General features: G+C 43.6%; 1 protein-coding gene across 3 annotated transcripts in view; it reads left to right on the top strand.

The window, feature by feature from the left end:
* The window catches only part of FNIP1 (folliculin interacting protein 1), a 67,961-nt gene extending 43,145 nt beyond the window's left edge, over positions 1-24,816 (top strand). For 2 of the 3 annotated variants that reach the window (XM_050905359.1, XM_050905357.1), the window contains 15 exons: positions 1,180-1,280; positions 1,535-1,609; positions 2,148-2,239; positions 4,837-4,920; positions 5,915-5,986; positions 6,721-6,856; positions 7,408-7,609; positions 8,414-8,499; positions 14,988-15,134; positions 17,120-17,289; positions 18,658-20,083; positions 20,444-20,612; positions 22,508-22,705; positions 23,098-23,213; positions 24,232-24,816. In XM_050905359.1, the coding sequence (XP_050761316.1) occupies positions 1,180-1,280; positions 1,535-1,609; positions 2,148-2,239; positions 4,837-4,920; positions 5,915-5,986; positions 6,721-6,856; positions 7,408-7,609; positions 8,414-8,499; positions 14,988-15,134; positions 17,120-17,289; positions 18,658-20,083; positions 20,444-20,612; positions 22,508-22,705; positions 23,098-23,213; positions 24,232-24,310 (3,153 nt within the window). In that variant the 3' untranslated portion in view covers positions 24,311-24,816. The remainder of the gene's footprint in view (positions 1-1,179; positions 1,281-1,534; positions 1,610-2,147; positions 2,240-4,836; positions 4,921-5,914; positions 5,987-6,720; positions 6,857-7,407; positions 7,610-8,413; positions 8,500-14,987; positions 15,135-17,119; positions 17,290-18,657; positions 20,084-20,443; positions 20,613-22,507; positions 22,706-23,097; positions 23,214-24,231) is intronic. The other variant, XM_050905358.1, reaches the window with a different exon arrangement.
* The last annotated feature ends 1,918 nt before the right edge of the window (positions 24,817-26,734 follow it).

Raw genomic sequence — 26,734 nt, 5'->3', positions numbered from 1 at the left:
GTGGTGTGGACACCCTGTCCTTGGTTGTGCTCTTAGCTCGCTGTCTGATGCTGGGCAAAATATTTAGATATATTCCAAGCCTGTGTAGGAATCCAGGTGAGGATCCTGGTTGTTCAGAGCTTGGATAAGGGATATGGAGATACGGCACTTGGCATTTTCCAAACACAAGGTTATTTCTGTGACTGGTTTTAGGGGCCTTTTCGAAGGATTACTCCAAGGAAGTGTTATGAGTTATCACGCACCTCAAAGGAAATGTATTGCTCTCCTGCACAGTACCAAAGTACCTCACCTATGAACTGCCTGAGCTCTGTGAGTGAGTGATCACAATATTTTAAATTATTCAGGGCAAGGCACCAGTGGAGAGCCAGCACTAATATTCTGCTAGCCTAGAGATGAAACAGCCCTGGATAAAGGGACAGTAATCTCACTCATTGAAAGTATACAAATAAGATGACTGTCAGCTGAGCAGTCGTCTCCAGTTGATTGCCCTGAGTAACTTTTTAATTTTAGGTTTTTGTTTGCAGTATTTGATCTAGCCTGTGATGTGGCATGGTGGCGTTCCTCCTTTGTATTTAGCCAGTATGCCTTACAGCAAGCTCTCGCCAACCGAGAAGCAGGAATTGCACAACTTGAGCCTGGCATCATGATGCTACAGGTCTTTGCTGGTACCGTCACAGGAGCACCAGGGAAAGATGCATCAAGTATAAAATACTATCCATGGATAAGTTATGAATCAGTCTCTGTCAAGAAGGCCCTGGTCCAACTTGGCTCCAATGCAGTCTGTATAAGATTTCCAGTGACCTTGTGATTCTTCTTGTCAAGCAGGCACAAGGTTTAGGCTTAACGGTTCTTACTCAGTAAAGTGTGTTACCACACTCTTAAAACTTTTTAGTCCCCTGACTCAGCACAGTTTGAATCTGCTTCCTCTCACCCCCTGTAGATGGGTTGGGTTTGTTGGATGATTTTAGTGGTTTAGCTTACAGCCAATGTGAAGATCACTTTCTATGCTAGCATTATCTTTACTGAACTGTTCAACTTAGTGTGTTCAACAGTGTTATAGCAAGATATTTTGCATGTTTATCTTTCAAACAAAGAATATTTTCCTTAGTTGTATGTTGCATTCATAGAAGTGTGCTTCTAAAATGCTTAAAAACAAATGTTGGTGGGGTTTTTTTGCAGGGTTCTCGGTGCTCCTCAGATGCTAACATGCTTGGAGAGATGATGTTTGGCTCTGTGGCTATGAGCTACAAGGGCTCCACATTGAAAATTCACCAGATCCGGTAAGATTAATTTTTTACTGCTGGTCTTTTCGGAAGACTTACTTCTTAGTGCAAATATGTAATGAATTGAATGCCACCAAGTGCAGAGTAAAAGGAATTTCTGGATTTGCTTTAAAGTTACTGTGGTGTCACTTTTGACACAAAAGGCTGTTGTGTCACGTTTAGGTCTATAAAATCTGGAGGGTTGTGAAATGGAAAGCAAAGCCTGTCTTGGCAGTGTGTTTCTGACTGACATCTTCCTGTTTGTCCTCTAGCTCACCTCCTCAGCTCATGCTCAGCAAGGTTTTCACAGCTCGCACTGGAAGCAGCATCTACGGAAGTCTGAATACGTGAGTCCATTACAAATTGTATCTATTGCACATAAGCAGATGAATGTAAGAACACAGAAGACTTTTTTTGGACCCTCCAGATTCTTTCTCTAGAAAAATAACTTCTTGTTCCCTGATCTGTTACATCCTGTCCCTAGTGTCCTCACCTTTCCCTTGCGGTTGTCTTCACCTCAGTTTGCTGTAAGCAAATGAATGAACCATTCCTTTAATGCTGATATGGTGAAGCTTGATATTGTAAGGTACAAAGTACCTGCAACCACCAGAGGAGAAGGGATGAGGACCAAACAGTGGAGTTGGGGAATTCAGTCCAAGATGAAGAAAAAGCTGTTACAAAAACATCTGGCTTCAGAGGGTTCAATGTTTAGTTTTCTGTGTATTAATTGACCCACCTGAGAATGTGGCTTAGGCTATGAAAGCTTTTTCGAGTGGAAGCCTGCGTCCTTATCTTGTCCGTTCCATTCGGGCTATAATGAAGTAACACTAGATTCTACTGAAATGCAAATCACTGTTTTTGTTGTATGTTTTATGTTTGTTATAGGTTGCAGGACAGTCTTGAGTTCATTAATCAAGACAGCAATACATTAAAGCCTGACCACAGTACAATTATGAATGGACTTCTTGGGAATATAGGTAATTATAAGCAGATTTTATTTCCTGGTATCTTTAACTGAGTAATCATAGATTCTAGAATATGAAAGTCTTCTAAATAGAATTAAAATTTAAAAAGCTAAAGATGTAACAGAATATTAATGTTGGAGGGGTTTGGAGGAGAATAAATTGGATGGCTCAAGGAATTAGCAGTGGTTCAATATATACAGCTATATACGTGTATATAAAATACATAATAGAAATATTTAGATATGCTTAAGTTCAAATACAGAAAATGTTGGAAAATAACAGTCTTTAGAACTTTCTAAGCAGCATATTTCAGATCAGGAGGGATTGATTCTGCCTGGCTCAGTTCCCCAGTTTTATTTTCGTTAATAATTTTCATTCTGTTCTGTACTCTGGCCACCTGAGCGCATGTGGCCGTGTGTTTCAAACCAGCCTAAGATAGCCTTGCACAGTTGTGCTGGAGTTTTTGATCAGATTAGACAGAATATCTTCTCGTTCTCTCCTCTTTCTCTCTCTGTCTGACCATGGAAGCTAAGCAGTCTTGAAAAGCCATGTGGCATCTTTGGTTCTCAGCCTTCGTGGAAGTGCTGGGGGTGAAAGCTCCATGAACATTAGATAACAGAAAGAGGGGAAGGTCTTGGCTTTTCCCCTTGGGGACAGTAGAGCTGATAGTAAAGATGCTGTACCTGAGTGCTTGGTTGTCCAGCGTAGCAGGCTGATGAGCTCTTCAGCATGTCCTTCCTTTCCCTTGGTTTAGATTGTTGACTTTCCAAGCAAATGTCTGTTGTAGTAGGTGGAATAAGGGGCTTCTTTTTACGTTTCCTTTCCAGAATATTGCTGTATGTAAAATACGTTTTTCTGGGGTTGGAAGTAAGGAGTGAATTTGATGACTTCGTTACTTTAACTGGGTTTCTGGCTTTGACATGGTCCTAATTCTTGTTGGGTGTGTTCACTTCTGTCCTTCACACTTTGATAAGACTGCACCTAAGCATGGGCTTAAATGCTTTTCAGGCTCAAAAGCTGTATACTCATTAAAATCATTCCCAATAGTCCATTTATAAGGGAAGCCAATTAAAGTTGTAAGAACCTATTATCTATTAAATGCTTCCTGAATTTACTAAGTCAGGAAAGTTGAAAAAGATGCATTTTTCTTAATATTCCGTATTCCTTTCAGACTTCAATTGTGATTTTTCGCAGTGCATGAGTGAATGAGGTGCCTGATCTAAGAGAGAGGAACTCATTTCATCTACTTTTAGGGTTTTGCTGTGGTTTGCACTTGGCAAAAGTTTCCTGTGTCACCAGTGTGATCTAAACTGCAAGTTCAGATTCAGATAACGCAACGATTAGGCGCGGACTCAATATGATTTAGGTGTAGCCAGTGCCACATGTTCATCCCTGTCCGGCTCTGTAGTGAGGGTGACTCTTCCCCACCGAGCAGAAAGGATAACTGCCCCGAGAGCTGGCCAGGAGGTATAGGCACCTCGGTGCAAGGGTGTGCAACAAGAAGTGATGAGATTGCCTGCTAGAAGAGGATGCTGAACCTTTCTTTGTAATTGAGCTGCACAAGTTTTCAGTCGGTTCGACAGTGTTTGTTTACAGTTCCCGTTTCAGCGTAGAGGGAACCATGGGTAAAGTAGGTAAAGTTAATCTGTAACTGCAGCATTTCTAACAACTGTGTTCAACAGCAGAGACTGCTCCTGACGCCCTGGCTCTTCCCAGCCTGTGATAGGAGAAGGGTCTATGTGTTTTGGTTGGGAACTATTTACAAGCTGCTTTTTTTAGATACGCTGGGTTAAAAAAAAAAAGCAACAGTGGTCATGTCCTTTCCTTTAATGAGTGAAGACCTAAGAGAATGGAAGGGAGCTTTGTTGAGGTGCAGCCTTCGTGTTTTGTATAATGAGAAAACTTTGAGAGAGCAGTAGCTTCAACTTTAGGAGAGTGACTGGCAATTAACTCATTAAAAATACGTACGCATTTTTCCTGGCTCTGTGTACAGTAAATACACTCTCCCTGGTATATCTACAATCCAGTATTACTTTTAGAATGGACTACTGAGACTGCTAACATTTATTTTCTATATGATCATTTCACTGAACTGAGGTACTGACTGTTCTCAGAACAACTACTTCAGCCTATAATTTTCTGTTGGTTCTACTAAGATGAATTTCTCCCTGCCTTCTCCCCCTTCCTCCCTGTTGTCTTCAGCAACAGTGTTCCTCAGCCACCCCACCAGTGTGGATGTTAAAACAAACATTGTACTCCACGATGAATCTCCTGTTTGTCATCAAGTTAGGCTTTGAGCCTGCATAAATTAATCATTTTTCAACTTTAAAAAAAAACCCCAAGCAAACCCTTGGAGAGAAACCCCATCCTTGTATGGGAGACAGTGTAAAGCTGGGTCTATTATTTTAATTCTATAAATACTATATAGTCCAACTGTAAGCCATATCCTTGAATCAATGTTCTTGTTAAGCATAAGAGCTGTTCTCCTGCATACGTTAGTCTGCATTTCTGTTGGCTTGTATCTTCTCCCTGCCCTGGCCTCCTCCCTACAGACTGTTCTGCTTTACTAACCTCATTCTTTCATGTGTATTTTACGTTTTGCCATGTAGGTCTTTCACAGCTTTGCAGCCCTAGGCGGGCATTCTCAGAGCAAGGTCCGCTCCGCCTGATCCGGAGCGCCTCTTTCTTTGCAGGTTTGCAGTGTGCTGTGTGCTGTGCTGTGTGGCTAGTCTAGCTGGTGTGACAAAACTGTGTGGACTTGTAGTTTAGCCCTGGAAATAAGATTTTTATTTTTTTTAAATACAAAATGGACAGTGATGTCTGCTCTCTTACCTTTTTGGATACATGCTTTAAATCCCCAGAGGACAGCAGGCATTTTAATCGTCCTCTTTTGGGGTTGGTTGGTTGTGTTGTTTTGTTTTGGAAACATATATTTAATGGTGAATTTTATATTTCTGGAAATAATATTTCACAATAGTGTCAAGCTGTTTTGATCTGGACTTGTTTCAACCAAACTGTAAAAACTGAAGCTAACCTAGATTCATTTAAAATGGACATTTCTTGCTTTCAGTAGCTGGGTCTTATTTCCATGGCTGAGTAGCTTCTATTTCACACACACATTTGTGAAATGTATCACACTTAAAGACTGTTGAGCCTGAGACACTTTTGATCTCGTGTATACGCAGACTGTGAATCTGGACAGCTTACAGCTTAGTTGAACAACCAATGCACTGCTCACAATTTAAAAGTATTTATTTTCTTCAAGACAGCATTGTAAAACCCTTTTAAAATTATATATATAATACCTGAGAAAGCTGGTATATGAATGAAGTTGTGTTTATATTGGTTTTTTGGTGGGTTTTTTTGTCTATACACTGAGTACTACCAATGTGACCAACATCCTTTTGGTACCTTAAAATTTCATTGAAAAATATCTGTGTAAAGAAACAAAGTGTACTAGTTTTAGTTTGTACTAAAATAGGTGTATGGACTTCAGAAAAACACATACAAGCTTTTGAGATAAGTGTTTTGGTTTGTTCAGCTAAGCAGCCTTTCTTGGTGATGGCCTTGTGCAGTGCTGTTGATCTGAATTAATGAGCATGTTTTTGTTTCATTAATTACATGGAGATCTGCAAACAAGAAAGGAACTGTATATTCCCCTGCTAATTGGTATTCCTTGTTTTACAGTTCATAGCAACCCTATGGATATGCCTGGGAGGGAGCAGAATGAGGACAGAGACAGCGGTATAGCAAGATCTGGTAATGTCAGTTCATGTGTTAACCCTGTAGACTCCAAAAATATTCAGTGATATTCATCACTGAGATATCTAGACATCATCAAATAGTTTTTCCTGTGCTGACATGTGATTGTTCTGTTTTGTTATATATAAGCATTAATGCATACCTGTATGTATATGTACAAATGCTGTAGGTGTCAAGGGTGTTGCGTTAGGAACCTCACAGAGGTCATCTGAACAGCAGTGCAATTTATTAAAGCATGCTGCAAATAAACAAGCCAAACTAAATATTGAAATGAGTTTGCAGCATTTCTAAACAATACTTGTTGTTATCTCCTTTCCAAATTGAGGAGGATGGTAACGTTAAAACATGAATTCACCTCCACAACACCCCTCTCCTTCCCCCCAAATTCAGGATATTGGGCACTTAAGGTTAGGATTGGAAAGGCTGTTAAAGGATGTGATTAACATTACTCCTTTCCACAAAGAAATTATTTCCCGATGCTCAGGGTTGATGAGCAAGGTGCAGCCTGTATGTTGCCTATTATGTAAAGCTGCAGGACTGTCCCACCCTTATATCTTGTTAACGTTATTATAAACTGGTTATTTTTAGATAAGAAACATAGATAAGCAAAAGAGAAGGCGCTTGAGAAGCAACACCAGTTTATCTTGAGGGGCTTCATTTGGTTGCTGGTATTATTTTCCAAATGTTCGTTCTTCTGGAGAGATTTTTATTTATTCCTCTTATTATTACAGCATCTCTTAGCAGTCTGCTCATCACTCCGTTTCCATCTCCGGGCTCTTCGTTTAACAAAAGCTGTGCTAGCAGTTATCAGCGGCGTTGGCGTCGCAGTCAGACTACCAGCTTGGAGAATGGGGTGTTCCCTCGATGGTGAGCTGGGAATGAAAATGCTGGTTGTTGCCCATAAATTTTCCACCATTGTCAGCTTGATTCTGCTCTTGCATATGTACATCTGCTCTTGCTGTTGCTTTCTGTGGGGTATTTACAGAGGTGTAAGTCAGGCTGCACTTCCACGTCTGATCTTTTTTAGTATCTGTTTTCTTCATGGCATTCATTGTTTTGCACTAACTAGAAAGCCTTCAGCAAAATGCAAACCTGTAGGCTGTACTTTTGAGGATAAGAAGCTCTAAAAGCCTACTCAAAACACAAATGCTTGGCAGAGATGGGAGAGAACTACAATACTATATTCTGATCCCAGAAACACTTTGAATCTGGTTCCAGCTTTTGTGATTGCAGGATCAATTAAAGGTTGCTTGTAAAAAATTGCGAGGTGGATGTTATCAAAGGTGATGATTTGACAACACATGCAAACAAAAGGTGTTTATTGAAGTTAAATGTTCAAGAATTGAATTACACAGGAAACCAAGGTACAACTTTAAGCAGCGGATTACATTAACTTTCTATTTTTTCCATGCTTCAAGGTCCATGGATGAAAGCTTTAACTTGTCAGATGACAGCTCTGGTCCTAGCCCAGGAATTGTTAGGAAGAAAAAGATAGCAATTGGAGTTATTTTTTCACTCTCAAGAGATGAAGATGAAAACAACAAATTTAATGAGTTCTTCTTCTCACACTTCCCTCTTTTTGAGAGTCACATGAACAAACTGAAGAGTGCAATAGAACAGGTAAATGCAGTCTCTTTTGATTCTTGCACTTGTATTGCTGTATGTTCCCCCCAGCCCTGTCAGATTTAATTCCTGACTCTTGTTACTAGTTTACAAAAGTGGGATCAACTCGCTGTTGGGTATTGGAATTGCACCAGAGAAGAGCTTTGCTCCACGGCATCTTTGATGATGTTTCTTATTGCTAGCAAAAGCGCAACACAGGGTGAGGACAGAGCATGCTGCATTACGGTACAGGGATTGCTGCAAACTAGAACAGTCACTAGGCTGTGTAAGCTCCCAGCAAGCCCTAGATCAGCCAAGGAGAAAAGGTGCTTTTGAGGCCACCTCTACCTCCCTGCTTCAGCTGTATCTGAGTCTAGTGGATCGCAGGGTCAGAACCTATCTCTAGGCTGTTGTAGGCTGTAAATAAATATCAATTTTTCTTTCTCTGTTTTTTTAACCCCCTGATTCTGATGTGTAGGAAATTTTCAAAGATCGAAGTTTCAAATGTGCGGTTAGATTTGCTTCAAATCTCTCTTCTAGGAAATACTTAGTGGTTACTTTGCCACTGCAGTGAAAACTTTGACCCCTTTTATGCCTTGAATGATGAAAAGCACAGAAGAAGCAGAGGCTGCAAATGCATGTGCCTCACCTATCTTTCCTCAGATACGAAAGTTGGCACTTGTACCATCATTTTATTACTTAAAAAAAAAAATTATTTGCATGACTAGTTGCATGAAAGATAAAGTCAAACACATGACTGTTTTCCATTTTCTGTGCTTCTGTAGCCATGTCTTACTTATCTGTTTAATGATTGTTTTCAAGGCTATGAAAATGAGTCGTAGATCAGCTGATGCCAGTCAGCGGAGTTTGGCATATAACAGAATTGTTGATGCCCTTAATGAATTCAGGTGAGCAGTTTGTCTCCTATCTTTTGTGTCTGTTTTTTCAAAAGCACTCAAGTCTGTTTTAGAAGGACCTTCTCCTTAGTGCAGGATAAGTAACTTACAATGTCTAAAGTCTTCTGCAAAAGTAAGTACAATAAAGGTCTTGGTGATAGCCAGCCATTATAATCTGTTTGTGTTTTTAGATTTTGCCAAATGTGTATATCCATCAGGGCTTGGTGTGAACAGGACATAGATGATCAAGGTTTTCTGTGCTTTAGGTAGTAATGAAGCTCCCAGCAACCTCTTAAATTTTCTTTTATGGCTCGTTGAGAGGGGGAAAAGAATTGCTAAGCCGTGTTAGGGAAATCCTCCTGTAGTGTATATTTGCCTGATGTGTGAGTAAAGCAAGACCTTTACCCTGCTCTAAATTCCGCTCTAAAGGCGTTTCAGATAACCAGCTACTAAGAAGGAGGACTATCTTTTTCACACAGTAAAATGCAGTGCTGTAATCTCTTGCTATCAGTACCTGCAGAGCGTCTCTATTCAACAGTTAATATACAAAGTAGCGCAGATAAGCACATCCCTGGCATTTAACTGTATTTTCTTTCCATAGTTTAAGTCATGGGGAGGGAATTAAGATGAAATCCGTCTGTTTCAAGTGATTCATCTCCTCTCAGATGGGAGGGGCAGGGTGCTTCCTTTTACAACCACTGTAGAGCTACTTTTTAAAGACAGTACAGAAGACAGTGCTCTGATGTTGTAAAAAGAAAATCCTGACATCAGGATGTATTTTACCGAACAGTGAAGGATCCTGAGGGCTCACTCATTTTTTCTACAATTCCACTTACTGCCTGAATGCCATGGATTAGGTGGGGTTACAGAATGAAGGCACAGTATATTTTTTAATTTTTCTTGTTTTGTAGAACCTCACCTCTGGGCGGTTGCAAAGGAGGGCAGAGGATATGTTCGGTAGGGACAGGAGGCAGGGAAGAGCGAGCACGTGGGCCTGCGGTGAGAGGTGGATGGGATAAGCAGTGCCAAGAGAGGGAGCAGAGGGAGCTCGTGACTGCTGGGAGCCGCCGATCCTGCCCAGGGGCCCGAGACGAGTTCAGCAACTCTGAGCAGCCACGGTGGTTCCTCCATTCCCCCCAGGTCTGCTCTGCCTCTCCCCCCCATTCTCACCCAGAGCCATTTCTCTGCATTCCCACCCCCTGATAACACCACCTCCCCAGCTGTTTTCCCAAAACTTCCCCCAAAACATTCCCCCTCAAGATACATTCGGTGGACTTTGCCTGTTCTCCTTTGTCCTTCCAAGTTAAACAGTTCCAGAGTGCTGGGGAGGGGCGCGTATCCCGTGTCAAACATAGGAAAAATAACCCTGAAAACACAGGCCAAATCCCCCTTGCTAGCTTTTTCCTCCTTGGAGGGAAGCTCGGCAGTGCTGAGCTGGGATGGGACGAGGCAGGCTGCTCTCATCAGGCTGAGGAGGAAAATAATGTCCCACCGGACATCGGAGGATTGGCACTCTCCAGAGCCGCTGTAAGACGCGATCATTCACATGACATGGCCATTGCGTAACCAGCACTGGAAGCGTGTGTTTAACTACCAGTTTTATGCAGAGGTTTCCATGGTGATATAAATATTACTCTTTAATAGTGTAACGAGGTAAATTAAATCCAGTTTAATTTCATATAAATGAATTTCCTGGGGCAGCAGACTTTGGCAATTCCTTTTTGTTGTTTTTTTTTTTTTTTTTTAAGCGAGTGCATTCAGAGGCGTGCACCAGCCAGTGCCCCCAGCTCGGGCCGGTCCTGCAGGCAGGCAAGGTCCTTGTGCCTCTGCTGTGTCTCGGGGTGGCAGTGTGTGCTGCCATCAAGAAAAGCATTTCTGTAACATGCAAGAGCCACTTGCTTTTCAAAGCAATGCAATATGTGTCTGGTAAGAAAAAAAAAAGGCATATTTAAATACTGAAGGCTGGATGCAAAGATGCTTTGGCACAGGTTCAGCAAACCCATTTAGGCCACTATTATCTCTTTAGGCGTCGGCTTTCCCACTGAAGTCACGGGGAAGTCAGGAGCCTGAGTCCTTTGGTGAACTTGAGACTTGCGTTGATTCCTGCCCTCTTAGCAAATTGTGCTGGAGGGAAGAAGGGTGCTGACTTCAGTGGGTTGGCGTTTCTAAAACGTAATCCTGTGCTGGTTTAACTCATTGCAGTCTTTTTTTTTTTTTTTTTTAAGGAGTTTTTTTTTTTTTTTTTTTAAAAACCCAGACTTTCAGAGGTTCTAAAGTGTAGTTGATGTGCACTCCTCTGGTGATTACAATAACCTCAAATCACTGGGGCATGGGGGACCGGCTACACGCTGCCGTGCTGATCAGAGAAGGGAGGAGGGAGTGTGACAGTTGTTACCGTAGCCTCCTGCCACCCAAAAGTCCCCCTCTGCAGGGAAGGTGCTGTGGTTGTAGGTTGGCCTGCTAGCCTGCAAGCAGGGTTATTATAAGGAGCTGGCTGCAGGGTCAGTCAAGCGTTTACAGGCATTTACCTGCTGGTACTGAGGGTGGAGAGGGAGAAAAGACGACAGCAAAACAGACCGCTTCCTTTGCTCTTGTTGTCTCATCCTGGAAAAAACAAAGCTACCTTCTCTGAAAGGCCTAGGCTGCTTCTGCAAATTGATGCCATTGATAGATTTGCCATCAATTTGGTGCCTAGCTCCAGGCCTACTCTTGCATCATTATTTGCTTTACAGCAATTTTTAATTTTCTAAAGCACTGATGGATTTAGCTATTAACACTTGACTTAGAGGCTTAAAACTCTCTTTGGATGCCAGCTGTGCAGACACATGACTTACGAAATAAGCTACTGTACTTGCATAAACATTTCGACTCCCCTGGTCCCTGAGGCCAACGCAGCACATTGATAATACAGATTATGCATCTGACTAATACCTGTGTGGCAAATACGCAGACTGGCAAGGAAACACTGAACGCGAGGCCTAGGGAAACATCTCTCTCTGCTTTCTGGCAGCCAAATTTGATCCTATTTTATGCCAGTAATTTTTAAGCAGCTTATGCTGCTGTGAACTGAGTGGTGCATTTTGCTCAGCGGTGCAGGCTGGACCCTGTGCCAGCACAGGCACAAGAGTTGCATGGGCTCCCTGCGTGGAGGGACCCCCGCTCCTGCACTCATTGCAGCACTTACTGCCTTCGTTTTCTTTTTCCTTTTTAAGGAAAAATCATCTTTGGAAAGAAGGAATGAGGATAGGGAGCAAATGCATGTGAATTAAGTTTTCTAAACCACTGATGTTTTTTCTTTTTGGAAACAATCCTCTAAAGAGATGCTGAGCTTTGCCATTACGTTGCAACTCTTAAACAGCAGAGCAGCTCTCCCAGCACGGTGCTGAGGGTCAGAAGTGTTTCCCTTAGGGAGGAAGGGGGTTGCAGAGGGATGCTCTCATCCATGAGGAGCCATCTGGCTTGTTTGGTTTGTACAGCACTAGGGAAAGATGTCTCGGACTGGTACTAAAATCCAGGACAAAAGGCTGGGGAGGTTTGTGGGTGTGTTTGGGTGAGGGTGAAGCAGGGAGCAGCACAACACCTGACCTGCGGCCGTGCCGAGGGCGGCTGCCGCAGCACCGCAAGCGCTGTCGTGTCTGCAAGCAGCAGGGCTGCTCGCCTCAGTGCCATCTGCGCCCGCAGAGCAGACAAACCCCAGAGGGTTTGCAGGAGGGGTTTTGCTCAGGTCTGCATTTTCATTTGGCTGGGCTGGGCTTTTGTTTGGTTTCAAGCCGCTGTTAGATGTGAAGGTGTTTCCTGAGGAGCTCCCCCCGCCCTGCGCCTGCTGCACCCATTGCTGGTGCGAAGGTGCCTGTAAGCTCCAGGCTGGAGTTCAGCCTCCCAGAAGCATTTCCAAATATAAACCATTTTAAATGTACTAGAAAGCTCAAAAGAACAGAGTCTCTCATTAACTGAACTTTCCCTTGCATGCCGCTGCTCGATGCTGGTGTGCGGGGGCGATGGCGAGTGGAGGGGAGGGGGCTGCTTCCTGCAGATGGCCAAGAGGGGTCAATTTGATTTTTTTAATGGTTGTTATTTTTTAAATCCGGTTAGCTTCCCTGTAGTGTTTTGGGGTTTTTTTGTTGTTGTTTTGTTTTTTGTTTGTTTGTTTGTTCTTTAATAAATGGAAGGAGAGCATTTCCCTCCGTGTTTGCAGAGCTGGAAAGCAGTTAATCCTTGCCCTTGGTTTCTGTGCCATTGCTGCCTGCGCTGGCATGGAGGGTTCCCTGTGCTGCAGTCACATGCCTGCTGGCCGCCGGCCAGGGCAATCTGATCTCTCTCTGAGGAAACACTATCAGTTGCAGATGCGGCCAGGGTTACCAGAATAGTAAATAACGAATCACAAGACTCGGTCTATCTTTTCAACGAAAACAAATATTTTAACATGTTGGTTTTAGTATAGAAGTAGTTTCTTTTTTCAAAACAGCCAAGCTGCAAGAGGCTTGGCTTGGGTTAGTTTGCATATGAAGGAGAAATAAGCTGTATTTTACGTTAAGTTGTGCAGTTTATCTTCAGCTTCTAAGGTCAGCTGTGTCGGGGGGGGTGTAAGTTTCAATACTTGTTTTGAGCTTTGAAACTCATCGAGCTTTGAAGTCCCTGGACTTGGGGTTTCTCCCTTTCTTTGGGCCTCTAACATCCACTCCAGTTTGTGGGCTGTGAACAGAAAGCTTTCCCTTAATAAGCCCACCTCTAGTCCCAACTTGCTACTGCCAAGGCACGAAATCTCGGTACCCCAAGAGCGCTGCACTGTCAGAGACCCTCCGGTTCCCCCCACGGTATGGCAGTGCCGGTGTCCCCAGGCTGCATGCCCCACTCGCATCTAACCTGGCAGGTCTGTTGTGCCTGGGTCCGTAACCAGGCTGTGCTTTCCTCCCAAGAGAGGACCAGCAGGAGGGGGTAACGTAGAACAGCTCTGAGGCTGCTCTAAACTGACCCAGCAAACAGCAAGCCCTCTGGGTGCTGTGGGTCTGGTAAGCGCAAAGGTAACTTGACCTTCCCCCTCTCCAGCCCATGGACTGTTTTCTGGCTTTCCCATCATGCTTGTGGCAGCGGAGTGTCTGAAAATCTAACCTGTGAGGAAGACAGGGTTGATTTTGACTATTGTGAACACACAGGATGGATTTTGTATTTGATGAAAACAGAGAGAAAAAATAAGGCAGCAAATGCCGCTGTCCCCCTCACCCCCTTTCTTCTTGAGCAGTCCCGGTGACTTCGGCAGGGTGCACAGTCACCTTTGCTGCCTTTTGGGGAGCTGCTCTCGGGAGTCTTGTCACCGTACAGCTGCTTTCTTCTCTGCTGAATAACCAGGGAATAACTCCTTCCTCCCCTGAGTGCCCCTCGTACCGGCGCTGTTGTGTGCTGCTCTGCTGCTGATGTGCTGGGCTCTCACTTCCTAGGGAGTTTCACTTTAAACACTAAACCACGGAAGATTTCGCGGCTGCTGCTCGAGTGTGTTTGCCTGCCTGACCTGCGCAGCCATTGTTTTACTTCTGGAAGTGTCCATAAATTTTTAGACCAACATACCCAGGGAAGATCTTTGTAAATGAGGAGTGGTCCTAGAGATAATGGGATAATGTAAATCTTTGTCTTGTAAAACAAAAGTATCTCTTCTAGAAAAAGTAGTGCATTAGGTGGGGAGAAACCTGAATTGATCAGTCATTTCCTTTGTTTTGGTTTTTTTCAGGCTTACATTTTTGCTGTGATGAAAATACAGGTTCCCATAGTGTCACAACATAGGCATTGTACTTAGAACAAAACTAGAATTTAGTTTAGATTTTAGAGGAGTTTAACAGTAATCTGAGGGGTTTTAATCTGGTGTTTTACTGCAGAACCAAAGTTTTAATCATACATTTACTGTCCTCTGTAGAGTCAAAAAGGATGTGGGTAGGTGCATAATCCTTGAAACCATGGGGTAACTTTGACTCTCATACACTATATTTAAAGCTAAAGTGGTAAGCTGGTCCCCTGCTCTGCACATCCACACTTTGGTGGGTTTGGCCTGGAGATATAGCAATTTTTTAAAGCAAGGAGGAAGTTAAGGTATTTTTACAAGTCAGATACACATAAACTTGCCCTAGTCATAACTCAAGCAGAACTATGGAGGATTTACATGTTTTGAATGAAGTTGAGAGATAGCAGGGAGATAACAACAACAAAAAATCATTAATTTCTTCTTCATTCAGAACGGGCAGCTCTTGACTTTTGACAGTGAATGTTACTGTGTTTGGGATCAGTGTAGGTAGATACATGAAGAACCTGTGAGGCTTAACTCTCTGAGGTGGAAGGGTGAATTCATACTATTTAATGAACAACATGGTTTGGATAACGGTTGATGAGAGAAATTTTGTTTCTGATAGAAATGACAGCTGGCACTAAATGTTGCAGTAAATTCTTTGAGTTGGGATCTCTGCCTTTCGGGTTTTTTTGTTTAGTCTTCTGGATTTTTTGGGTTTGTTTTCTAGAACGACTATCTGCAATCTCTACACGATGCCACGGATTGGGGAGCCTGTCTGGCTTACTATGATGTCGGGGACACCTGAAAAGAACCAGCTTTGCCATCGCTTCATGAAGGAATTCACTTTCTTGATGGAAAATGCTTCTAAAAACCAGTACGGTGGATTTTAGTTTTTAAATTACATATGTGTTTATGCCTTTTTATTTCAAACCAATTTTTGAATGAGGTTTTTTTAAATCCTGGTAATCAAAGAATCAAAAGGCCATCCATAAATACCTTTGTTTTAAAACAAAAAAGAAACAAGAAAGTATCTTATTAAATGCCTGCTTTCCCACAATTCTCTAAATCTTGGTAGAGGCTAAACATTTGAAACGTGTCCATAGGAAGCGCGTGATGGGTGTGTATGTCTGGAAGGGGGTGAACATACCTTATGAAATGCATTAATCTACCTTTCAAAAATCAGTTATCATATGATGAGCAAGGTTTAGACATTCAGTAAGAGCCGTGTCTGTAATACTGTCTGACCGCAAATTGCTCTTAAACCTGACTTCTGTAAAATGCCACTGAAGAAATTGTGTGCTTCATTAGTACTCACCTTTCTGCCCTCAGGACAAAGCCGTGAGCGGTTGTTAAAAATTGAGAAGGAGAATGTTCTTGATAAACTTGGGAGAATCTGATAAATTTACTCTTTTGTCAACACTTCATCCTCTTTCCCCAGGGCATGAATAGGGGAAGTTTTTAAAGCGTTTGGCTCCATTGAAGTCCTAAAACGAGCACAAACATGTGAAGTTTGAGTGGGAATGGCACTGAAAGACCAGCTGTTAGCGCCGGGGAAGCTGCTCTCTGCCGGGTGGGGAAGGGGCTGCTGCTCCCCATCTTCCAGCTTTGCCACCAACTTTGTCATCTTTTCTCTGCCCCAGATGGGAGGGTCAGCGCGGTCCACCTTCTCCTGCCTCAGTGCAATTGGAGAAACCGTAGGGAGTTGTGAGGGGTTCAAATGTATTTTCTTAAAAGCAGTTCCCGCTGCAGTGGAAGCTTTTTTCTGGGATTAGCCCCTTTGGTCCCTGCCATTCTGAGCCTTATACATCTTGGTTACTTTTAAATGGTCATTTGTTTGGGTTTGTTTGCTTGCTTTATTTTACATATAGTAAGATTTACACTGATGGAAGCAAGAGGAAAATCAAGCCCCATACCCTTTTCAATCCAGTTTTAAATCTCCTTTCCTCCTTCGGCTGTCTCCAGTGAGGAAACGGCTAAATTTAAGCTGTAGGGTTCCTGATGCTTGTAAACTATTCAAATAAGCGTTATTTTGAGGCTCAGTGGCGTTTGACTGTTTTCCTCCCCCGGCACCTGAGCCGCTGCGGCAGCCGCCAGCACCATCTGTCGGCGTGCGGGAGGCTCTTGGGCTGCGCTTCTGCACGCTCCTCCTGCCAGGGAGGGGGACTGGGAAGGAAAGGCTTCCCTCTGCGGAGCAGAAGCTACGCTCTATCGTTACAATAAATCAGGTAGTTAACATTTTTCAGAAAGGTTTTTCACCTTATTTGCTTAGCTAGTGAAAACTGTTTTGCCAGTGTGAGGACAAAGCCTTTCTGGCTGAGCTACAGAACTTTGGGGGGGTTTATTTTTGAAAAGGAGCAGCCATATATGCTGAAATTGCATAACAGTTAGATGAAAGAACACAGCACCTAGCTATTTTACAGGTTTGGTAGCAATAGCCTTCCTTCTCATCAATAGTCACAGATCTTAAGGGTTTGGCATCTCCTTGGAGTACAGAGGCCACACAGTGCCACTGTTTTCTTACAGTGAACAAAGTAAGTTGGTTTTGAGATGTTTTACAACATAAAGCTTGCAAAATAGGAAGTCTCATAATTATTGCCAAACAGAGGAACTGAGATGCCACAAGTTTAAAATATCTCCTTTTACTTTAAATGTGTTCTAAAAAAGAGCTTTGCAGGGGTGGGAGGGAGGGTAGAGCCCTCCCTTCTCTCCCCAAAGAACCAAGACCGAAGCGGATGATCTCTGCCAACTTTCTTAGGTTGTTTGTGCAATCCTTGATCCGTATAGATTGTAGAACTGCTGTCAGTTTAACATCCTGAGTGTGTACCTGGAAAAAACCGATGTTGAACGTTTTGCTTTCAGGTTTTTACCAGCTTTACTGACTGCAGTCCTGACTAACCACTTGGCCTGGGTCCCTACCGTCATGCCGAATGGCCAGCCGCCTATAAGAATCTTCCTGGAAAAGCATTCTTCCCAGAGCGTGGACATGCTGGCCAAAACTCATCCGTACAACCCACTGTGGGCACAGCTCGGTATGTGGCAAACATCTCTAAACCATCCAACAGCTTTACATCAATGGGTATGTGTGTGGTGGTGTTTATGGATGCTTGTTACTTCCCCGCCAAGGTAAATTTTTTTTTTACTCAAAACGAGACAAAAGTGTGTATTTCAAGCTTTAGAGGTGGTCACTGTATTTTTTTGTGTGTGTGCTGTAATTTCGTAAGGCATTATCAATTATAAAATGGCAGGCAAAAAGTAAAGCCCTCTGTAGTCATCTATGGCAGGTCTCTTAAGGTCACCTGCCCTAGTGATGATGGAGGATTCAAGTGCTCCTCTGGTCCTCCCCCTATAAGGAAGATCAATTTTTATTTTTTGGGATGCTGCTATCAATAAGCCCGGTTCTGGAAAGAGCAAATCAAGGAAATCCATCTTTTGATAAGAAATTAACATACTCTTAATACAACAGGCAAAGGAGCGACGCAGTACAGGAAATTATGACTAGGCAACCCCCTGGGTAAGGTCTCAAAGCCTAGTCGACTGAGTAGCTAGTCATACTGTCTTCTAATTGCTGAGTAGAGAAGAGGAGGTGAGCATCCTGCTCTCTGGTCAGATTGTCCTGCTCTGTACGCAAACTCATGGAATTTGGTTAGGGAAGGGAAAGGAAAGTTTTGCGAGGTTGCCCCATTCTGCTATAGGCAGGAATGGCCAGGGAGTTGGTGAGAAGACTTGATTTCAGAGCTCATGGGACTCAAGGGATCCACTGTGGTTAGGTGGGCCTTCGAGGCCTCTTGGATCCCTTGTCCCCTCATCCCTGCATTCATGCAGTGCCCTAATACCTCCAGAACAACACGTGCACAGGCACTTCCCCAGGTGAATCTGGAGTACAGTCAAAACAACCCATCCAACCCATAGTAGAGCTCAAGGGGAGGGAAGAGAAGAAGGTTGGCTTCAGCTGTGCACCCGCCACTGTCACTTTTTGCCCTCGTTCTTCACATAGGTTTGTTTCTCCTTACAGCTTTCTCTTGGTGGTTAAAAGTTGAGCCCAGTTTCCAGACTATCCAGGGTAATTCAGAGCAGATGCCTCCTCTCTCCCATGGCTATATAAGGAACCCAGGAGACGAGCCTCCAAAGCACTGAAGTTAGGTGGTGCGAATACTCCCTAATATGTGAGATCAGATGTCTCCCTGACCAGCGTGTCACCTTACATACGATACCAACAGCATCTTTGGGATTCTCTGTATTGAAATCAAAATACTAGCATAGCTGTCCTCACTCTTCTGCTTTAGTATTTTTCTATTGTAGACCTGGCTTTTGAAAATTGGCCACAACAACTGTCTGTTACGAGAATTAATTCATTTTAAAGATGCAAAATAATTGTCTTGTTTTATTTCCTATTCTAGGTGACCTGTATGGGGCTATTGGATCACCTGTGAGATTAGCGAAAACAGTTGTGGTTGGCAAAAGGCATGACCTGGTACAGAGATTGCTTTATTTCCTTACTTACTTCATCAGATGCTCTGAACTTCAAGAGACGCATCTTCTAGAAAATGGGGAAGATGAAGCCATTGTCATGCCTGGAACTGTTATAACTACCACGCTGGAGAAAGGAGAAGTAGAAGAATCTGAGTATGTGCTTGTCACAATGCACAAGAACAGGGGCAACTTGCTACCGACGGAGTCTGAAGAAATGAGAACTCCTAACTGTAGCTGTAAATATTGCAAATGTCCGATTTCCCTTGCACAAAACATAGAAGGTGTTTCACAGCAAGAGAGAGAAGACGCACAAAACACTCCTAAGGTAGAGCTGGAATCTTCTTCAGATGAGAACAGAACTATTGTTCCCGACGATTGCCAGGAAGATGCTGTTGATGTTAAGCAACCGAGACCCTGCCTGGACACAAAACTAGAGACCGTGGTGTGCACAGGGTCAGCTTCACCAGAAAAACGTGCAGTGACGGAATCTGGTTTGGAGCCAACAGCAAACGTGTGGAGGAGCGAAGACTCACTGGAATCGGGCAACCAGGCGGTCAGTGTAACGAGGTCACCCGGTATTGCTGTGGAGAAGAAGCCGCCGGATAAGCTCTTCTGCGATGCCTTTCCTTGCAGTGCTGCCGAAGCTCAGACAAAGGTGACTTTCCTCATCGGCGATTCCATGTCGCCCGATTCAGACATCGAACTTAGAAGTCAGGCAGTAGTGGAACAAATTGCTAGGCATCACAGCCCACCAGCAACAGAGGAAGGAGTGTCTGCTGATCAGAACTGTGGAGCTAAACAAACTGTTGAGGACCAAAACAGAGACTGTGGGACGGCCGAACCCTTTCCTCAAGTTGCTGCTGAGCATCAGAGCTGGAATCCAAATCCGTACAACGCTGAGAGCATGAGTCTGTTTGACGAATATTTTACTGATGACAGTTCAATTGAAACCCGGACTATTGATGATATTCCAGGGCAAGCAGCTACAGACCTTCTTGCTCACAACAGTAGTTTAGAGTTTTCTAAAAAGCTCTGTACAAAGACTAGCAAACCAGCTAGCGAGTTTTGTAGATTTATGGACTCTGTTCGACAAGAGACCTACAAAAACTGCTTTAATGAGCAGGACCAAAGAGAGAAAATCTCTATTCGCGTCCCCCATGGGGACAGAGAAAACGTAGAGAAAAAAGTCACCCCGGGAATTGATTGGGACATTCCAAGAAATGAGAGTTCAGATAGTGCCCTGGGTGACAGTGAAAGTGAGGATACAGGTCATGATCTAACTAGACCAAGCGGTAACTATTATGGAGGAGAGCAAGAAGATTGGGCAGAAGAATATGAGATTCCTTTTCCTGGGTAAGTATTGTTCAGCAGTAATAGAGCCTAAAAAAGATAGAGTCTCTTCTCAGGTCACATGTTTGGAGGACTGTAGCCTAACTTGGCATCAGTGGTTGGAAATGTGTCTCTTGAGCTCGCTGGTTGTAAAAGAATATAGAGATATCAGTGGTCTGGAAAAAAATATTAATTGTGCATTGCGATCTTGGCTCGTATCCTTTTCTTCCACAGTGGGCTGGCTGCAAAAGCTGACTTGAAACTCTTTCTTTTTAAAAGGTGCTTGAATGGAAGTTAGAGATGATAAATGTGAAAATGCAACCTCTCTGTAAGCTGAATTTGTTGTTTACTATTGTACATCTCTTTGATATGCCTTTCTTGCAGGTCAAAATTAGTTGAAGTGAACTCTGTCCAGCCCAGTATTGCCAATTTTGGAAGATCCTTACTAGGTGGCTACTGTTCATCTTATGTCCCTGACTTTGTTTTGCAAGGAATAGGAAGTGATGAAAAGCTGAGGCACTGTTTGGTGTCAGATTTGTCTCATGCTGTGCAGGTAATTAAGCTATATTTGGTAAATGTATTTGTCACAGTAGGGAAAGGCAAATGTTTTTGAATGTACAAACCTGCTGGAAGTGGAAATATTTACTGTTGCAGCTCTCTTCAGGTTTCTCCAGTCCCAGGTCACCAATTTTTTCTCCTCTCTCAATTAATGTATCTGAAAAATGTGGGTATTTCACTGGAAATCTGGAGCACAGAAACTTAGACTCCCACTGAAGCCAGCCGAGAGGCTCATGCCCTTGGGAAGATGGATCTCTGTGCTGAGCCGTAGAGAAATCATTGTCTCCTGTAGGCATGGCAGCCTGCTGATGGTTGCATGCCCGCAGGATGGAATGATGTTAAACACAACCAAACGCCGAGGTTGCTGTGCATCTCTTCCCGGGCACAGAGTCTTGCTGCAGTGGTTGTGCAGAAGCTCCCTTCGCTCCCTCCTCTTTCCGTGCACGTCTAACCAACGTGCTGCTGCTTGTGGAGCAGAACGTGTTCTCTGCAGTGAAGCCATTAGGAACGCTCAGTATTTTGGGGACATTACTCCTTTTTTAGGATTGTAGTCAAAGTGTTCGATAGTGCCGGCTTCGTCGGAAAAGGAGAAACCTGTCCTAAGGGAACTCACACTTCTCATGTGTGCTGGAAATCATCTCTTCTCCACAAAAGCTTTTCCCTAGATGAACTGGGGCATGACTGGGAAGCGTGGTATTTCCTGCTCCTTTTATAGTCACCAGGAGAGGAGTGAAAAGCAGGCTGTCACTGAAAAATGTGATTCTGCTCCCCTCTAGTTTATTCCCAAGGGAATGGGGAAAGACCCGCGCACAGACTGGAGAGCAGGCGGTCTGCTTCTCTGAGCGCTCCCCTGGGAGCCTCTGAAATGTCCCCTTCTTCCACACCTCTCGAGTTAACGACGCACATCACACCTTACACAGATGGCACAGCTACCCTTCCCGCGGCCACTGCCCGCGTTACTGTCCCCTTTCCTTGTGCCCAGCCCTGCAGGCGGTGAGTTTCGCTCCCTGCGCCGCCGTTCTAGGCGCTGTTTTAAGCCATTGTGGTTTAGGTCAAATGTTTAAGCCATTTGTGAAGTGTAATTGAACTTCAGACAACAGAGGCAGCAGTGTGAGGTAGCTACTGCTATGAAACAGATTTATCTGAAATATAACCTAATAGCGGCGCATGTCCATCAGCAGACTTAAACTTCAATTGCAAAAGTCAAAGATTGAGAGGATGCAAAAGGACCGAGCAAGATTTTATATGCTTATCTTCCAGTAAAATAGTAACTGCATCCTAGCCCTGCGTGAAGTCCCTGTGAGACTCTGGAAGGAGATGCTTCCTAACAGTCCAGCCCAAAAAAATGTATTGGGGAAGGACCGTGGGGTTCCAAATATTGCCTTTTTAAAACCTCCGTGGCTTTAGAGAGGTGGAATGCTACTTGGAAGGAATGGAGGAGCTGGGCGCAGGCTTGGTCCCTGACTCCCTCTGCTGGCCCTCCCATAAAGAGAAACCAGTGACAACTGGGAATAAAACCAACCACGTTAACACAGCCATGTTGACCAGCAAGTTGGATTTTTGGTACTTTAAGTTTTAGGGGTTTAAAATATCCTTTAGGTATGTCAGAATTCTTTTATATCAAATATAAAAAGATGTAATTGTCAGCCAGTGACACACTTTCAAGCCTGGAAGAAAATGTAAAATAGCGACTATCCTTCTAAGACTGTGCCTTGCTTACAATAAAGCTCTGTTTTTAATAGATGGAATGCAATGTTAGCACATGTTACTGTATTTTAGATGAAGCAGTGTCTGGGATGCTCTCCCTGCTTTCCAGGATGGCGATGTTTTGTGAAAAGACTGTTGTCATTTGTCATTCTCAGGGTTCTGCTATTCATTTTTTGTTTCTAGCATCCTGTTCTGGATGAACCGATTGCAGAAGCTGTCTGCATTATTGCAGACACGGACAAATGGACGGTGCAAGTGGCCAGTAGCCAGAGACGAATGATTGATAATAAGCTGGGAAAAGAAGTGTTAGTCTCGAGTCTTGTCTCCAACCTGCTTCATTCCACTCTTCAGCTTTACAAGCATAATTTATCTCCAAACTTTGTGAGTATGAACGACAATTGAGAGGGTGATGTTTTTTTAAAGCATCCTTTCACTTTGTTGGTTAAAGAGGGTGTAAGGTTCTGCCTAGTTTATTTATCTGTAGTCACAATTTTAGTATCCAGTGCATGCCCTGATGTAGCTGTTCGAGCTGTCCATTTAAACGCTGCTCTGTGATCAAGACAGCTGTCTCATTAATTCTGATGTAACATGCAGTCAAAGGCTTCTACTCAAAAGTAAGAGTCTTGCCAGTGAATATCTTACTAATTATTCACCTAGACACGGCCACGGAAAAGGCAATAGACGTATGAGGTCCGTGCTGTTTTGCTCTGAGGCCGGGTGCGGTTTGGATATAGCGTTGTCTTCTCCCTGACACAACTCCCTTTGCTTTCTAGTGTGTTATGCACCTGGAAGATCGGCTGCAGGAGCTCTATTTCAAAAGCAAGATGCTGTCCGAGTATCTCAAGGGCCAGATGAGAGTTCACGTCAAGGAGCTGGGCGTGGTGCTGGGGTACGATCACAAACTTCCTCCGAGCAGTGCTGCCCTGGGTTTCCTGGTGCCAAATCCTCCGCCTGGGCTTGTCCTAAGCACAGCAAAATGGATTCCTAAGTGGGACTGAAACCGTAGCGTGGCATAAATCACCCATGGCTGCAGGCTTCTCCTTAGCCATTGCTTGATCCCGAGGATCCCCCAGCCTTTCTCTTTTCCCTCCGGGCAGGAAGATGGGCTCAGCACTCCAGAGCTTATCAGACTCCTTCCTTAGTTGGTCAGTCATCACTGAACAACGTGGGGCACCTGATTCCTCCAGGTTGACTTTCCCTACATGGCAGAAAACACTCTCTGTGTCATGTAAGGCACATAATACCTCTCTGTGGGTGTGGGGCACAGGCAGAGAAGCTATTTAAGGGGTGTTTATAGGAAGGCTCTGCATATCTTTTTATGCAGAGGAGTACAGGGTGAGCAGGAAGGCACACGGAGTATGTGTGGAGCTGGAGATGGGGGAGCAGCTGCAGCGGGGTGAGCTGCAGCACGGTGCCAGGGCTTCCTTGGTAGCTCTAGAAGTAATTTAGCCTAGTCCTCTGCTCCTGTGCTTTTTCCCCAACCATTGCTCCCTTTACTTTGAGGGTAGGAAAGGAATCTGCTGTTTTTCCTCCTTCCATCTGCTTTCTCACCAGTTTGTTGGCCCTGTGGAAAAAAAAAAACAAAAAACCAACCAGGCAGGGAGGAGCTGGAGGCAGCGTTGACGGTGCGGCGCTGTCGCCCATCAGTGTGAGCAGGCACGTCTGGAGGGGATGTTAGAAACAATCTGGTGGCTGGAGTGTGTAACCCAGCTGGCAGTGCTGCGTTAGCAGAGAAGCACAATTGGCTTCAATTTTACTTGAAGAATGTCCTGCCGATCGGAGCTGTATACGCTCACGGCCCAAGCACAAACACGTGGGCTTGAGCAGGCAATGCGGTTACTAACGCACGTGTTCAGCCCAGCTATGTTTCGGGTCAGATTAAATGTGACTCTTCTGCTTCCTTTTAGGATTGAATCCAGCGACCTCCCTTTACTGGCAGCTGTAGCAAGCACTCACTCTCCGTATGTTGCCCAGATACTGCTTTAAAATGCCAGAGGCCGCAGACGTTGACTTTTTTCCCCCTCTGGAAATAAAGTGGAAGACAACTTGTTCTGGCTCCTTTCTCTTTGAAGCAACTAAAACAAACTGTTCGTTGAGCTGCTGCAGCACCTCCATATATGACTGCACGTTATGCAAACAGTTGGAGACTTTTCCTCTCCCACTTGGTCATTTATAAGAAAGGATAAAGAAAGGAAAAAAAAAAAAAAAGAGTAAGCCCGAGATTTCAGCCACAGAAAAGCAAAGATTTTAGCAAAAGCTGAAGATCTGCATTTTTTATCAGTTTCTGTAACTGTAATTTATACTGGGGAATGCAAGGAAGAACTGCTTTGAGAAATATCTGATGCTATTGCCAATTATAAACTTAACAAGAGAAGACTGGCTTCTACTGATTAGGATCTCGTTAAGATCTGTAATTCTCAAGCTGCAATGATTTGTAAACAACTTCTACTTTTTCATGTCATAGTCAAATCCTGGATACTTCCCAGAGGAAGAACAGGGGTTGCGGGGGGTGGGTTGGGTTGTTTTGTAAAAAGCTTATTAATGACACTCAGCTCCAAAATTTATTTATGAGCTTTTTCCTGGGGAGAGGGAATAGCGGGGGACGTAGCGGGGACAGGGAGGAGGAGGCCAACAGACAAACTGGTGATGGAGATTCTCTTTCTTGGCCGAATGTTGTAACCAGTATTAAATGTTTATAATGTTTAAATGTTGCTTTATACTAAGTGATGCTTTTCTTCCACAATGTAATCAAAATGTTAAAAAAAAAAAAAAAAAATCTAAAGAGAACGTTGGCTGAAATTTCCCCGTGGGGTCCCCAGAATGACATGACTATTACCTCTAACTTTTTTATGGTCTATAATGTTCTTTGCAACATCATACTCTTTTTACTGCAGTCAGTCAGCTATTGAAATAATGAACTAGAAACAATTGTACCAAAGCATTGGGGCAAAAACGGATAGACTATTACCCTTAATGGCTCAGGTAATGAATTGATATATTTTTTAAAACTGTTCTACAAAAAATGAACATTGATTACACCATAGTATAGTAATATCAAAATTATTTTTTGACAAATACACCCTTGATGCAGATGACTCCGATCCCTTTTCTACTCACTTGTGTAATTACCAGCGGAAAATGTTGTTTATTTTATTCTCGGCATTTCTCCTTTACTCAGCCATCACTGTTTTGTCATTGTATATACAATAGTTGTACGAATAGCTGATGGACCCAATCTGGTGTAAGTAATGTAAATATACAGTGGTAGGTGGATTATGTTTTCAAAGGCTCTACTACCTCAGTTTAACTGGACGCTTCATTATAGGCTTTTCTTTGCGTATTTGTCCTAGCAGCCAATTAATGTTGCTGATTTTAGGTTCTGTTTTCATCAGTTACGTTCAGTACATTGAAATCCATGGATTATCCACAGAAGTAGGAGATGCGTGTTCACTTGGTCACTAAACTTTATAAACAGTTCTATAAATATGTCATTCTGTAACCATCTTTTCAATAGCATAGCACGCCTGCTATTGTTGTTTGCAGAGTTATTTTAAATACAGATCTATTTTAACCATTTGATAAAAACAATAGGAGAGATCCCTGCCCCACCGCTGTCCATGACAAAACTCTCCTCCCTTCCTTCGCTGGGGCCAGGATTTCACCCAGAGTGGTTTTTCAGTAATATTTAAAATCTGTAACTTAAGCCTCTGTTCCAGGGAAGATCTACATGGCAAACCCACACCCCTTTCCATGTAGGACTGAGTCTACGCTAGTAAGCAAGCCAAACGTTAATATGGGCAGTGTCATTTGAAACTCTTTTGTATATAAACTCTAACGCTGACTGCTGCAGGGAAGAAACTTGTGTTTAATATGCGATCTAAGGATATGTTTCTCCCCTGTTCTTCAAATGTCCTTTCTTCACCACACAGTTGTATTACATCTGGCTTTTGGAATGAGCACAAAACATAGGGGCCCAGTTGTGTAAACACATTTTTAATGAAATATAGGATTGAGCTCAGAATATGAATTTTTAACTCTTTGCTATGATACGTTATATAGCCAATAGTTACGATTCTGAACACTGTACATAGATTTGCAGTTGCAGCCTGATGATGTTCGTGCTGCTGGGCTCGGTGCTGCCGGGTGCTGGCGTGGTGCTCCTGGTTGAGGAACCCCGAGGATGCGCTCCTGCCCTTGCCTCCGGGGAGGTTCCTTACGTGGGTTCATCCGCAGCACGTGCCCAAATAGCTGAGCAGCGCCGCACCGTAATCCCGGCACCTCCCGGGACTCTGCTTATAATGCATCCTTACAGGAAAATGCGATGTTCTCCTCCATTTAACCATTATTAGGCGAATCCTTGGTATTGCTTTGAAACGGATTTGGCTCTCGAGAAAGGCCCTTGCAGAGCTT

The sequence above is a fragment of the Gymnogyps californianus genome, chromosome 14 (assembly GCF_018139145.2).
Source record: "Gymnogyps californianus isolate 813 chromosome 14, ASM1813914v2, whole genome shotgun sequence".
NCBI classification, from domain to species: Eukaryota; Metazoa; Chordata; class Aves; order Accipitriformes; family Cathartidae; genus Gymnogyps; species Gymnogyps californianus.
Note: the sequence above shows the minus strand (reverse complement) of the source record. Positions and strands in the feature narration are given on the sequence as shown.